The sequence below is a fragment of the Populus euphratica genome, unplaced genomic scaffold (genome assembly GCF_000495115.2).
Source record: "Populus euphratica unplaced genomic scaffold, PopEup_1.0 scaffold19.1, whole genome shotgun sequence".
NCBI classification, from domain to species: Eukaryota; Viridiplantae; Streptophyta; class Magnoliopsida; order Malpighiales; family Salicaceae; genus Populus; species Populus euphratica.
In genome coordinates, this window is record NW_011499853.1 from 937,145 (window position 1) to 952,156 (window position 15,012).

General features: G+C 31.0%; 2 protein-coding genes and 1 long non-coding RNA gene across 3 annotated transcripts; all 3 read left to right on the plus strand.

Annotated features, from left to right (window-relative positions):
- The first annotated feature begins 2,054 nt into the window (after positions 1-2,054).
- LOC105122402 (uncharacterized) lies at positions 2,055-3,039 on the plus strand. The gene is made up of 3 exons (XM_011021494.1): positions 2,055-2,532; positions 2,632-2,743; positions 2,847-3,039. The coding sequence occupies exons 1-3, from the start codon at positions 2,055-2,057 to the stop codon at positions 3,037-3,039; spliced, it is 783 nt and encodes a 260-aa protein (XP_011019796.1).
- A 138-nt stretch (positions 3,040-3,177) lies between these two features.
- On the plus strand, positions 3,178-3,835 carry LOC105122145 (uncharacterized). Its single transcript, XR_841647.1, has 3 exons — positions 3,178-3,274; positions 3,418-3,567; positions 3,668-3,835. It is a non-coding gene; the product is annotated as an uncharacterized LOC105122145 (long non-coding RNA).
- Positions 3,836-12,585: 8,750 nt separating this feature from the next.
- LOC105122146 (pentatricopeptide repeat-containing protein At1g09900-like) lies at positions 12,586-14,645 on the plus strand. Its single transcript, XM_011021074.1, has one exon. It carries the CDS (start codon positions 12,675-12,677, stop codon positions 14,370-14,372), a length of 1,698 nt encoding a protein of 565 aa, XP_011019376.1. The 5' UTR covers positions 12,586-12,674; the 3' UTR covers positions 14,373-14,645.
- The last annotated feature ends 367 nt before the right edge of the window (positions 14,646-15,012 follow it).

Sequence of the window (15,012 nt, forward strand, 5' to 3'; positions counted from 1 at the left end):
TTTATATTTTTTAATTTGATAAATTTATTAAATTAATGTTTTTCTATTTCATACCTCAATATTAAATTTGTTAGGGATTGAGTTTTTTAATTAAATCATAGTCTAGAATTTTACGGGTTGCAAGTTTTGGAAATCAACTCAAATTTAAGATATTTGATAGGATATATTTTATTTTCCTTATTTTTTAAGCTTAATCTTTTTAGTTTTACCCTTCATATTAATTTAATTAAAGATTGAGTTCTATTTTTTTGTTTCTTTATTTTTTTAGGTTTTTTCACTGATTTTAAAAATGATTTGGGCAACCTCAAGTCTTTTTATTTATTTTTCTTTGTTAAATTGAGTTTTTTTAAAAGAAATCTTGCTTTTCGAGTTATTCCTCTTGTAATGTTTGTTATCTTTTTTCGTATTGTCATATAGCTTTTCAAAACGATGTTATAATCATTTTAGTGAGCTCTTTCTGGTAGTAAACCGATGTTCACGACACAATAATAATGAGTTTCTAACGAGTTTTTTTTTTGTTAGGTATAATATTGATAATTTATTTTTTATAATTAATTATTTTTTTATTTTTGTTTTATTTACTATTATTTTTTAATAATTATGTTACTAAATTAATCAAGTTTAATAAACTAGACTAGACCAAGTGAATGACCCAAGTTTTAATTTTTTTTTCTTAATTTAAAACATTAGTTTTGCTTGAATATTTTATTTTTCAAAAAAGTAAGAAAATTTTATCTTGACTCTTCCTGCATACAACCTATCTAATAAGATGTAAATCTAAAAAACAAAATAAGAAATTTAATATACACACACAATTGTCTTAAAATTTAATAATATGTTATAAAACTATGTTACCAGCTTTAAATTTAATTATTCTATCACACATGGACAAATATAAAACCTAATTCAAGTAGTTTTTTCATATAAACCACAAGGGACATTTTAGTTGGGTACTAGACCCTTTTTCATGGCAGTTTGGATAAAAAAATATTGAAAATAAAAGGAATATTTAAATATTATTAATGTATTTTTTTTAAATAAATTATATTAAAATTGATATGATATGACTTAATCCACGTAGCATATCAAAAAAATAACCTAGATAACCAATAAAAATATAATTTGACTAAAAATAATAATTAAGATGAAACTTTTTTATAAAATATTAAAATAATAATATATTAGATTGACTTACATCAAGTTTAAATTAACTTGTTAAATTTGCTATTCAGGTCATTAGACTCAAATAATTCAATGGAAAGCATTTTATTTTTTATTAAAAATAATTCTCAATTAACCCAAAATTAAATGAGATTAACTTGTCAAACTTGGATTAAGAAATTGAGATAACTTTATATATATATATAAAAAGATTCAATTTCCAATCAGTATGATATTGAAAGATGAAGTTAAATAATATATTCAATTAAAAAAGTTAGAAAAAATGATGAAAAAAAAATTATTTGTTTTTATGTTTTAAAAGTGTTTTTTAATTAAAATTGTTTTATTTTTTTACTTTAAAATAATTGTTGTTTTGGTGTATCAATTTTGAGTTGTTAAGAAATTAATCAACTTTATTTTGTTAAATTATTTTTTAAAAACAATCCACTCACCAAATGAATAGGAGTCATGGAATCAAAGATTAAGGATTAAATTATATAACATATGTGTTGTTTATTTATTTTATTTAAGAGGTTGATTTAATGGTTGAGAAGATTTATTTTTTAGTTCAAACTTTAGAAACAATACCTGGAAGAATTCATTACATTTAAATATAACATAAGACGTGTCGTATGCATTTTGCAATCAAATCTACGGTTCAACGGAGGGATTTAAAACCCCAACCGTCATGAACCCACAACGGTCATTAACTGCCACTCGCGCCCCCCCTGAAATCTCCTTCAAATGCAAGAACTTCCTCGGGAAAATCTTCATATTCCATTATTGTCTTCTTCATCAAGCACCAGACTCGCCTACTGTCTGGTGCTTGATCTCTCTTAAAAAAAGAAAGAAAAACCACCGATTACTTGTTTATGTAGTGTTGTATTTATTGAATGGCAGATCCTCGGTCCGTCGTACCCTACCATGACCCGTATGACAGCCCTATTGACTATGAACATCTAAATTTCATGAATGATGCAAACCCAAGCCTTGCAGGTTTATCCTCTGACAATGAACCCACTCCAGCAATTCCTGAATCATTCAGTGGCAGTGCAAACGCCAATGCAAACATTTTGGATCCTAATAACCCGTATGAGGATCCAATGGCTTGGAATTTTTATTATGAAAATCTTAGAGTGCAATCTCATGAGGCTGGTCCGTCACATCAGAATCAGGGACAAAGTTCTTCTGGACCACTTCCTTATACACCATTTCCCAACGCGTCATTTCCTGATGGACAAACTTCAAATGCATCAGGAAGAAGTGAAGAGATTTTCCTTGATGAGAGGAATATTGCTATTTGGCCACCTGAACCAGTCCCTTTTCAATGCACTTGCTGTCAAGTTCTAAGAGAAATAATCCACACTGATGGTGTGTTTTACATAGCATTTCTTTCTCTCTTTGATAATTCTAGTTCTTTTTTTTTTCCTGGTTTTTTTCTTGTAAAGTTTACCTATTCTGTCGTGGCAGGGAACTATACTACAAAACTTGAGATACATGGGAGAATGGGTATCATCTGTCATGCTATTCTTGAGAACCGGGATTATGTCAAGGCAATCCACCCTCAATATTATATGTTTGAGTAAGTTTTATTGGTCTAGTTTAGTTGTTTTCGTTTATTTTGGTGTTTTGATTATGAGTCACTTTCTGAAATTGTAAACGCCGTGGTTTCATACATTTTGCAGTTTCTGCAAGAAAAGCTTGGAGAATGTGAAGGAATTTCTGCAGAAGTATTGCGACGATAGAAGGCAGGCGGGCTTCATTATGGTCCAAGATCCACACTCATTCTTCTATGAAGCCCTTTGTGTTGGATACGAGTGGACTGACGATATGCATTTTGATGAATTTCACGATCCATCCCCATCAAATTCAGGTTAGTATCTCTCTGCATGAACTAGACTTCACATAATAATACGTTTATTTACTGTTGCAATTGCAAACTCCTTAGATTTTTCTTAACACTATGAGGAGAATTGAATTTTTTTCTTTCTTGTACATGTCAATATCACGAGACTTGAAAGCTGGAACTTTAACAGAGGATCGACAAGTAACGAATCATGGAGAGGGAGAGATTGAGACAGAGAGAACGACTCGAAGCAATCTTGCACTACAGGTTCTACTTATTATCTTCAACCATAATAAAGGCATCTTGCATTCGCATTGCAATATAAGGATAGATGAAAACAATTAAGACCTTATATTGTTTATTAGTACTAATTAATTGAGTAATTTTTTTGGGGTTGTGGGTTCATGCAGAGGGCAAGAGCAGGAAGGTTGACACTGGATGACTTTAGACAGTATTTCCATCTCCCTATAGAAGATGCAGCGAGGAGGTTGCACTTGTGTCCCACTGTAGTGAAGAAGATATGCCGGAAATTCGGGATGACTCGATGGCCACACAGAAAGGTCTGCCTTCGTCCTGTAGTTTTTATGCTCCTTGTTCTTCGCCATAACTTTTCAAATCATTGAATTTTCTTTCCATTTTTTTTCTTTTGGTTACATATAGATCAAAAGCATCCAGAGGCAATTAACAGATCTCCAAGTACTCTTAAATTCGAACGATGCAGAAGAAAGGGTACGTGCACAAGTAGAAATCATGAGGCTTCAAGAGGAAATAAGAAATGCCTGTTCTGGGTCCGCTGGATGATATTGTTATGTGCATAACATGCGTGTTCATGTTACTTTTTTTTTTATTTAATTTTTCTCCAAGGATTGTGAAATGCTGAGTAGAGGCATTTGAATTTTGTTATGGCAGTACTGAGACACTTCTTGATCAGAGATCGAGGAGATTTTGTTGATTGTGATTTTATTTTGTGGCTGTAATCTATAATGCACCCGCAAAATATTTATCAATAGCTATCGTTTTGCTTTCTTCTGATCTTTGATTTATCATGCTAGGAGCTGACGAGGAAGTAGTAGACATGTCCATTCTGGTTTTTTAAAGAATCACTCGGCAGAAATATGTATGCGAAATATGTCTTCTCTTGTCTAATCTTATTGCCCTGCCATATCAGGTCTCACAAAGTGAATGAAACCAGAGTAAAAAGTCGACAAAATCTTTCATTTCCAATGTCTTTGTATCGCAAACTCATTCATTGGCAAAGTTTCTTGCAGCATTTGAGCCAGCTTTTATATGTTTTCTCTGATGAGGAAGGTGGTGATTGGTGGATGCACCTGCAGGCATAGTAAATCAATAGAGATGGCCTTTCATGGCATCATCATAATAGAAAATAAAAGAATATTTACACAAATGGCATAGGAAAACACTTGTGATGCATGGCACGTGGAGATCTAAAATTAAATTGACCACACCGGAGTTTGTACAGTAATGGCTGCAAAATGCTAAGACTTTTGATAAATTTATAATCTTCATACTCTGAATATAAGTTTCAGATTCCATGGAAAGGCACTTTTGTTTCAAGAAGTAGGAAGATATGGCTGCTACTCTAGTTTGTGTTAGACGAGTGAAGCAACAAGCTTGTTGCAGTTTAATTTAGGAGACTTTACTTTGGAACAATATATGTACAGATCAGCTGCAAGGTAGGTTTTCTTCCATGTTTTGTCCTGACAGTACTCGTGGTTTCTGATGGCTGAAAAATAATATATACTATGATAAGCTGATGTCCTAAATGTCTAAATATGAGATTTTAGCCCGCAATCCATCCTGGATGTGTGTCCATCACAGCCCACAATTTCGAAATGTTGGAAAAACCGAGACCCCAACACACAAGTCTCCAAGACTGTTTGTTGATTCTTCTGCTCAAATTTTATACACAAGAGGGGGGTGGGGGAGGGGGGGGAGTCTTAATGGGCAGACAAAAGATCACCATAAGATCAGCGGCATTTAGCGCAATGCAGAAACTGGGGCAGACAGAAAACAAGAGATCAAACGTTTTATTCTTGGAATGGGATGGACAATGGTAAAAATGTCCAGTTTTTAAGAATATAAAATCCAACCAAACCAAATTCATTTTAAGTTAAAAATAAAAATTCAAATGTTTTAGTCCAAATGAAACCGACAATCACCCCTTCGTGACAAAAGCCATAACCAATGAAAATGGAGTGAACACCGCCAGCATGGAATGTTGTTTCTATGATGTGTCAACTCAACCAGTCAACGGTAACTGATTAACCTGATTGAAGATTGCCTCACGAAACATGTTAGAAGGTGGATCTTGTGTAGCACATTTGTCCCTGCAGACATCCACTCTCCTAACAAATGACTTCGGCGGTGATGATGAAGGGCTGTTTTTTTCAGTATTTTAAAAATATTTTTTTAAAAAATTATTTATTTATTTATTTTAAATTAATATATTTATAGTATTTCTATATCCTGATATTAAAAATATTTTTTAAAAAATAAAAAAATTAGTAATATATATTTTGATATAAAAAATTATTTAAAAAACAACCACAATCATATTTTTAAATAAACTTAAAGTAAACACTATCAAAATGACAATAATGTCCACTCATATTGAATTCCCACCAAAAATATTTTTTTTTAACATGTAGCTCTAGAGTTTATACTGTAATATGGTTATTTGTGTTTCCAGTGCTAAATTTGTGCTAAAATTTTTCTGATGTAATTATTGTGATTTTTAAAAGAGTAAGAATAATTTAATATTTGATTGAATTTTAATTTAATAATATAATTAAAAATAATTAATAAAAAAATCAGCAATAATAATTATACAAATGAGCTCTTAACATCATGCTTTGAAGAAGAAGAAAAAAAGTTTGTTAGAAACTCCATGTTGTTTTGTAGTATATACCACCTCATCACTAGAAATAACTTATTGAAATAGTTTTAATATCATTATGAAAGACTACACAATCATACCAAAAGATACCGCGTAAATCTTTAGAGCAACGACCTGAAAAATAAATCAAATAAAATATCATGAGGTGAATATCTTATATTTATATTTAATTAATTAATCTAATTTAATTTAAAAATACTTTTTTTAAAAAAAAGCTAATATTAACAAAGAATGATAAATATTATAACAACCTTAATTTAACAGAATAAAGACACATTCATGTTTATTCGCGCTGATATTTTTTTTTTTGTTGAAGCTAGTGATATTATTGACATCATTAGTCTCTTTTATATGGACCAGCTAATCAGAACTAATAATTAACGTCGATATTAATATGATTTATTGGTATCATTAATTATCCTAACTTGAATAATTAATTAACTCTTTTTTTAGGTATCTTAAATTTATTGTTTAAAAATATCGATATCAAGAAAACTCTTGACATTATTGACCTCCTTTCAAAAATAACTAATCAAGTCCTAAATAAAATTATTGATATCAATATAACTCATTGATATTATTAACTATCCAAATATTTGGAAAACCTAATCAAGTTTAGTTTCAATTTTGTTAATGTTAATGTCATGGGTCTATTGACATCATCAATTCTCATTGGTTAGCATAGACTCAAAATGAAAAATTATTATTATATTCAATTTTTTCATATCAATATTTTGATTTATTCTCTATCAGAATTAGCCATATTTGGCATATATCTTCAACATTCAAATTTTTTATTAGTTATTCTTTATAAAGGCTATGAAAACATTAAAAACCCTTTCATCATGCTTTCATCTCTATTTATTCTTATTCATTTATATAATTATCTTTTTACTTCGTAATCATTTTCTTTCTTCTACTTAACAATTTTTTTTTAGAGTAAATTCTTAATTTACTAAATTCATTATCATTATGTGAAATAATACCAAAAACCCAAAAAACTACCATTCACACTATGATTCACACAAACTATCAAGAAAATTTACTATTCACCCATCAACACATGACCGACCACTAAAGACCCACCAACCCCCCAATTGTTTTTCATCATTTCATCATGATTTCATTCATTTCATAACCTATAATGATCATAAAAAATCAATTCCAAGATAATTTACATTTCTCTCAAATTTTCACTTGGAACCCTAATTCAATTTTGCAAGAATTCTAATGAAAATCAAGAAATCCTCTTTCTAATTGATATAAACATACTTTAAACATCCTACCTAATCATATTTTGAACTTTGAACACTAATTAGCTTACATTTTCTTCAACTCTTTTTTTTTCCCTCCTTTCATCTTCACTTTCTTTTTAAATCACTCTCTTTCTCTTCACAAATCCTACCTAAACTTAGTGTTTTTCTTGTGTTTAATCCTTCTCTAAACCCTCCCCAACCCCTAATCTCTCTTTTTCTTAAGCATTTGCACACAAATTTCTTTTCAATTTTTCATGTACTTTATCATAACCCGATTTTAAACCTCCAATTTTTTGTTTTTATAAAGTGTATAATTTTTATTAAAACATAAAAAAATATAAGATCCAAAAATAGTTTTGGAACATGAGGAAATAAACATTTGAGCCATAAATTACCAGAAAAATAGCTAAATTGGGATGTTTTGACAAGATGAGATGAAGAAAGAAAGAAAATTGAGATTGAAATCCAAATTAACTTGACCAAAATTGGAAGAATTAATTAGTCTAAGGACTCAATTAAACTTCTAATAGGTTTAATTCACTTATTTAAGAGCTTAATTGAATAGAAATTGAGTTTGAAAGTCAATTGAGTAAAAAATGAAAGTACTAAGTTTAAGGACTTAATTGAAATTCTAATGAGTTTTGGTAATTCAATTAAGGACTTAATTGAAAAAAAATAAAGTTTGAAGGCCTTATTCAGATCAATTTACAAATATTAAAAGATTAGGGATACAATTGAAATTTTAAAAGATTAAATTAGTGCAATTAAGGTTTTAATTGAAAGAAATTTAAAGTATAAAGTTCAATTGAGCAATACATTAAATAAATCTGAAATCAAAGATCACTTTATAAAAAATATTAAAATTTAAGATTCCAATTGAAAAGGGCTAATGGTGAAATTTGAAGGGATTCAAAAAAACTCTATTGCAAAGTGCTAAAAGTTCAAGAATCAAACCAAAAAAAATGGTAATTTCACTATTTATTATTTTCTTCCCTGAAATAAAAGAAAAAGGATGCACTAAGTGCTCACCTTTTGGTCCTAATTCTTTCCTCACCCCTTCACCACACCACACAAATTTAATGTTTATGGTATTTGTATTTAACTCTAGGCGAAAACTCTAGCTCTTATTGAATTAAAAACATTTGCATATTCTCGCCTAAAAACACTATTCAACATTGCTTTACCAGCAAAAATAATATAATATTTTTTTTAATTAGTTTTAGAGTAAGACAAGCTTTCATCCTTAACTTTAATAAATAGCTGGGATCTATTTCTAAACATTCAAGTTCTTTGAGATCCCATAAACTTACCAGCCCAAAAAACTCTCTATTTCTTCCTTATATATCCTAATTCAAGCAGCCGAGAGAGGTGAGCGAGTAGCTGGAAAAAAAAAAGGCCAAAGAGAAAATAATTCACTCCCAGCACTTTTCATCTCTATCAGAAGTTGTGCACTCCTTCTAAGCACCACCACCACCAACCTCTTCTCACAACGCCCATTCCTTCAGTGAAGCGATGCCAACACTGTGACACCCTCTCCATCAGCACCACTTTGTGCCTCTCGTATGCCACCACTTAGCTGACGCTCACGTTTCCTCTTATTGACGAGCACCTCTATCACTACTGTTGCTGGAGTTGTGCCTTGCCACTGTGAGAAGCTCTCCCTCATCCAGCCAGCAACCCAGTAACAATGAACTTTTCTTCTTCTCCAGCGACAGCTCCAACGTTCCAGCCATTCCTCCTCAGCAGTGCATCTGTAGGGAGCCTGAAGTACACTTCCAGGAGTGATATCTTATAGAAGTAGCTTTGCACTAGCTCGTCAGTAGCTTCTTCCTCTCAGCAACGTAAGCAACAGCCTCACCAACTGGTAGCCAAGCACCCAAAAGAACTGTGAACTCCTTTGCATTTCAAAGCCATTAGCGTGACCAGCTTCACAGCAACTATCTCCTCAATCGTGCAACAACAGCTCAGCCTTCATCTCCTCTATACCGTGAGCAGTCGTGGAAGATATTCTTCATGATCGCTAACCACTGGTTCCACCGTGACCAGTTGTAGTCCAGCATCTTCTTTCAAGTAACAGTAGCAGATCGTGCAACAACTGGTCTCCGTCTCTTCATTACTGAAAAAGGGTTCCAACAGAGCAATAACATTAGCACGAGTTTCAGCGCTTCATTTTCTTTTTAGCCCAGCAACAGCGTTTTTAGCTTCTCCTGACAGAAGAGATGGAAGCTCCTCCTTCCAGCAGCGTCATCTTCTCTGCACCGTGAGCAAGCAGCAGGAGGAGGCTTGCCTTGTCAACCTCCAGCCTTTCGTCTCTTTTGCACCCGCGGGAGTAGCAGTGGAGAATCGTCTTCATCAGCAGCAAATTCACCCTAACTGTGAGAAATCCAGCAGCCTTGCGTCCTCATTTTCTTGCTATTGAAGGTCTAATCCTCAAACTTCTTGAAGCATGAATTCCTAGATTAATTATATTCATCAATTTTGCGTGTTTGTTTCTATGATTTACATGTGCCCGATTTGGAAATAATGTTTGAAGAAATTTGTTCATAGAAAATTCATTTAAATTAGTGTTTTCATATGATGCTTAGATATATTTTTTAAGGAAATTATGCATACGTATAATAATACGAAAATGGCATGAACACTGGATGAATAGTGTAGGGGCTTTCCATTTTTGCTGAAGCTTTTGAGTGCAGATCTTTTGTCATGGGTGTAGCTTGCGTTTATAATGTTTATGTTGGGCTGAGAAGGGTGTGTTTGGGATGAGGTATAAATCATGTTTTTTAAAATTTTTAAATTTTTTTTTGTTTAAAATGAATTTTTTTTTATGGTTTTAAATCGTTTTAATATATTAATGTCAAAAATAATTTTTTTAAAACTAAAAAAAATATTTTAATATATTTTTAAATAAAAAATACTTTAAACTATTACCATTACTATAATTCTAAATATATTAGTTAATTGAGAACTTAAAAAAAAAATTCACTTTGATAAGAGACTGGACCTTTTATATCCTTACCTTACGCAATATTTAGCTTATGCAAATTTTATAAGGAAAATTTTTTTATTTTTATTTTTATAGCATGTTTGACAAGCATATTTTAATCAAACTTTTAACAAAAAATTTTATTAATTTTTTTATTTTATCAAACAAATTCTAAATAATTTTCAAAATCTTTGAAAAATTTCAGGGATTACTTTAAAACTATTTGAGAGTCTCTCAAATGTTTTTCTAATACTTTTATTTAATATCAGGTTGTAGACTTATAATATAAAATATTAACTCAGTATTAAATATATCTATTTTTCTTCAAAATTTCAGAGAAAATACAAAAAATAAAAAATAAATAAATTTTTATTTGTGTACATATATAGCCAAGACTCTTAAAAAGCAAATTATATTTGCAAATTTAAGCATACTAAAAATTACAAAAATTGTTTGTATATATATTGAATTTAATAACAAGTTTATTAAATTCATGAGAACTCGACCGATATTTCAAAAATATCAAAAATTTTATTTTAATATATAAGATTGAGAACTTATATAGAAGATGTATTCCGTATATTGAATAAAAATATTTTTTATTTTATTTTCTTGTTTTGACTTTAAAATAATTAGGTTTTAACCTAATAAGATAAACACCTCCTTACCGAATATGACTTTTTTAAAACTTTAAACAGACTAACAGTTAAAAAATACAATAATATCTTAGTTTATATCAGATAAACAAACAATACAGTTTACCATATATAAGATATACTTAGGATGATACATTCTCCTTATACACAACTAGTTCCCTCTACCAGATTCTGAAATCAATTAAATTACAATATTAGGTAGTGACTCTATCTTTTTTTTTACTAATTAAAAACAAGAATTCATTGTTCTTTCCCTTGTCACCGCAAAAAGACCCCAATTTAGGAGGACAATTGCCTCGATGCCACACATATATGATGTTCTCCTCACTTTTTTTCCTAGCAATTGGCCTTGAGGGATAAAAGGAGATGATAATAGTTTTTAAAATTTAAAATTTTCCCCCACAATTCCTTTAATTCATTTCTTTGGTTATTTTCTAAAATTATTATAACAGTTAATACCTTTCTTTGCACTAATTTGGTTCAATTTTTTATTTTATAATAATTTCATAATGCTTACAAATAAAAAGACATAAGATAATCCAAGTCATTTTTAAAATTAATAAAAAATCTAATAAAAATTAAATAAAAATATATATTAGAGCTTGATATCCAATTAAATAAGTGTTGGAGGATGATGAAACTGAAAAAATATGAATTTAGAAAAAAAAATTAAGTAAACCTAGATGAATTTTTCAAACTAGGTTTAATCTCTTTAACTTACAATTCATGAAATTTTAAATCCAGACTAATTAGATTGCTCAATTTTTAATTAATTTAATGTTGAGTTAATATCAATTTTAAAAAGTTGCCAAAATTAAAAAAATAATAAAGATGACCAAATCTGATAAAAAAAACTCAAAGAGGATGAAATCATTGAAAAAATTAATTTTAAAAATGATCTCAAATAAAATAAATAGCAATCAAAAGAATGAGAATCAAATCTAATAAATAAAATTTTTTTGAAAGATGATGAAATTAAAAAAAAAATTCTAATAAAACAAAAGGCAATGAAAACAATAAGGATCAAATATGAAAAAAAAATTTGAAAGGTTGTTTTAAAAATTTGAGGGTCATATACAGAAATCAAGAAGGAGAGATAAAAAAACAAGAGGTCATCGAGCTAAACAAGAAGTCTATAAGCCACTTATACCACTAAGAGATTGAAAGAACGTTGAGACAATTCCATCACCATTGTGGAAGGTTGTGTTTGGCTACTAAAAGACTCCTCCTACTGCTTGAAGAGCATTTCACACATGCTGATACATACCCAACTATTTTTATTTTTAAATTATATTTTATATTTATTAAAATATTAAATTATTTTTCACTCAACTTGATTATACTAAAAAAAACTAAACTATAATAAAAATATAAAAAAGCTTCTAGATATCATTTAAAAAATATTTGTTTCTAAGAATAATTTAGTAATTATAATGTGTTTTAATGAATAAAAACACAAACAAACTTAACTCTTAGAAAATACTTAAATCAATTTTATTTTTAAAATAATTTAATTATTTTATTATTTTAAAATTAGAAAAAAAACCATGTTATTTTTTTTCAATATAATAATAACTAATAATCATTGTAAAAGACCACATGCATTACCCTTAATAATGTATTCAATAATTTTTTATATGAATGATAAAATAATTATTATAATGTTTGAATTCAAAGTGTAATGTGTAAGATGTCTTTTTACCGTGAAAGAAGCGCTATTAGTTTTTTAAGATATGAAAAAAACTTAATTTAATGCTTCCCATGCCGTGCCGTATCCTAGCAACCAAAAATTAATAAAACATAGAACTGAAAACCAAAGATCCATTTCAGTTTCATTTCACCAGCAGCAACGGCGATGCCACCAGCAGCAGCAACGGCAAGAACCCTAACCCGCCATCCTCGCTCTTCTCACCTAGCCTCCCTGGTCACTGCCATAACCTCTTGTCTCGAAATCCTAAACCCCCAAAACCCTAACCCTAAACACATCAATCCAACCCATCTAAACCAGTTCTCCCCTCACCTGGACTCCAACTTGGTCATTGAAGTCATCAAAGAACAGCAACCCTATCCTTTCCAAGCCCTCTTCTTTTTCAACTGGGCATCAAACCTGAACCCAAACCCAAACAACTACTCTCACAATCACCGATGCTATGTAGCCATCATTGACCTTCTCCTCTCTCACTCGCTTTTTCCCATTGCCAAAAACCTCCTTGAAAAACATGGCATGTTTTCTGATCTTTTAGTTAGTAAACTTATTAGAGCTTATGGGTATAGTGGGGATACTAAAAGTGCAATCTTTTGGTTTCATAAAGTGAAAGAGATTCAACAAGGGAAGTGCTTGTTTTCTTGGAATGCTATTTTGGGTGTGTTAGTGAAAGTCAATCAGATTAATGTAGCAAAGTCATTTTTTGATCAAATTGTGCATGATGCCGTTGTAAAGCCTGATGCTTCAACTTATACAACAATGATTCGAGGGTTTTGCAAAGTGGGTATGATTGAGAATGCTAGGAAAGTGTTTGATGAAATGATTTGTGAGCCTAATTTGATTACTTGCAATACTTTGATTAATGGTTATTGTAAAAAAGGTGATATGGAGAATGCAAGGATATTTTTGTGTAGGATGATGGAGAGTAAGGACTGTTTGCCAGATACGGTTACTTATAGTACTTTGATTGATGGTTATTGTAAGAAAGGGGAATTGAATGAGGCAAGGAAGTGGATGGATGGGATGTTGATTCGGGGTTGCAACCCGAATTTATGGACCTATAATGCTATTATTTATGGTTTGTGTCTGAGAGGAAATGTTGATGAGGCTAGGAGGTTTCTGACAAAGATGAGACTGAATGGGGTGAAAGAAAATGTTGCAACTCATTTGAGTATTTTGAAGGGCCTTTCCGTTGCGGGGAAGTCGGAGGAAGCTATTGGATATTTCAGCGAGATGATTAGAAAAGGAATGAAACTTGATGCAAAAGAGTATGAAGTTGTGATTACTGCGTATTGCAAGATGAGGAAACCCGATGAAGCGATTTCTATTATGAAGGAAATGCAGGCTAGGGGCATTAGTCGGGGTGTTGGAAGTTTCAATGCTGTGCTTAGGATTCTTGTGGAGATTGGGGAGCTTGATAAAGCAGTTCTTCTTCTTAAACAAGTGAAGAATATGGGTTGCCTTCCAAATTTGGTGTCGTATAGCACCGTGATATGTGGTCTTTGCAGGTCCCAAGGTAGGATGCATGGAGTTGCAGATCTTGTAGATGACATGCTTCAGGATGGTTTAGAGATGGATGCAACCTTGTATAGTTGCTTAGTCGGTGGTTTCTGTGAAGCTGGCAATGAGGAAATGGCAATGCGTGCCTTTTATGACTCAATTAATAAGAATTATGTCATTAATTTGCAGAGCTTTTCATTTTTTGTCAACCTGATGTGTGGAAAGGGAAAAGTTATCGAGGCTGAACAAATATTCAAGGATATGTGTAGGAGATGCTCGTTAGTTGACGTGTACAGTTACCAGAGGGTCCTAGATGATCAATTGCATAAACACTCAGGGAGAAGATGAGAGGAAACTGAAGTGGCAAGCCACTGGACCCCCCAAAGGCAAATATACCCTAATGAATATAGGAGGACAAGAGATTGCTCTTGACCTATTTTTTAAACTGAGTGCTCAGAATATGCTATGCTTTCAGCTGAATCAAGGGAGAACCATGCTGAGACATGAAGTTTTTGCAATGTCACAGACTTGGAGAGAATGTGCAAGTCTCGTGGTAAAAGAATGTTGTCGCATTTTATTACTTCTGTCGTGTCCTTTGCTTGTTAACATGCTCTCATCACATTGGCCCCCGTTTCCAGTGGTTAAAGTGATTTTTTATCTTTAAAAATATATTAAAATAATATTTTTATATTTAAAAATTATTTTTGATATTAGTATATTAAAATAATAAAAATATAAAAACATATAATTTAAAAATAAATTTTGATTTTTTATAAAACATTACCACTTTCCTAATAATCCTTCAGCAGCAGCTACGCGCTAAAAAAAAACCAAGAAACCAGTCCACAAGACCCACGTGGCATTAGATTTAAGGGCTTTGACCTGGATGAAAAAGAAAAGAAAAGGAAAAACCCTTAAATTTATGTGCGTGTTTTTTATAAAAGAAAATATATATAGAAAAAAAAAAAAAAAAAGCAAGATGATGGGC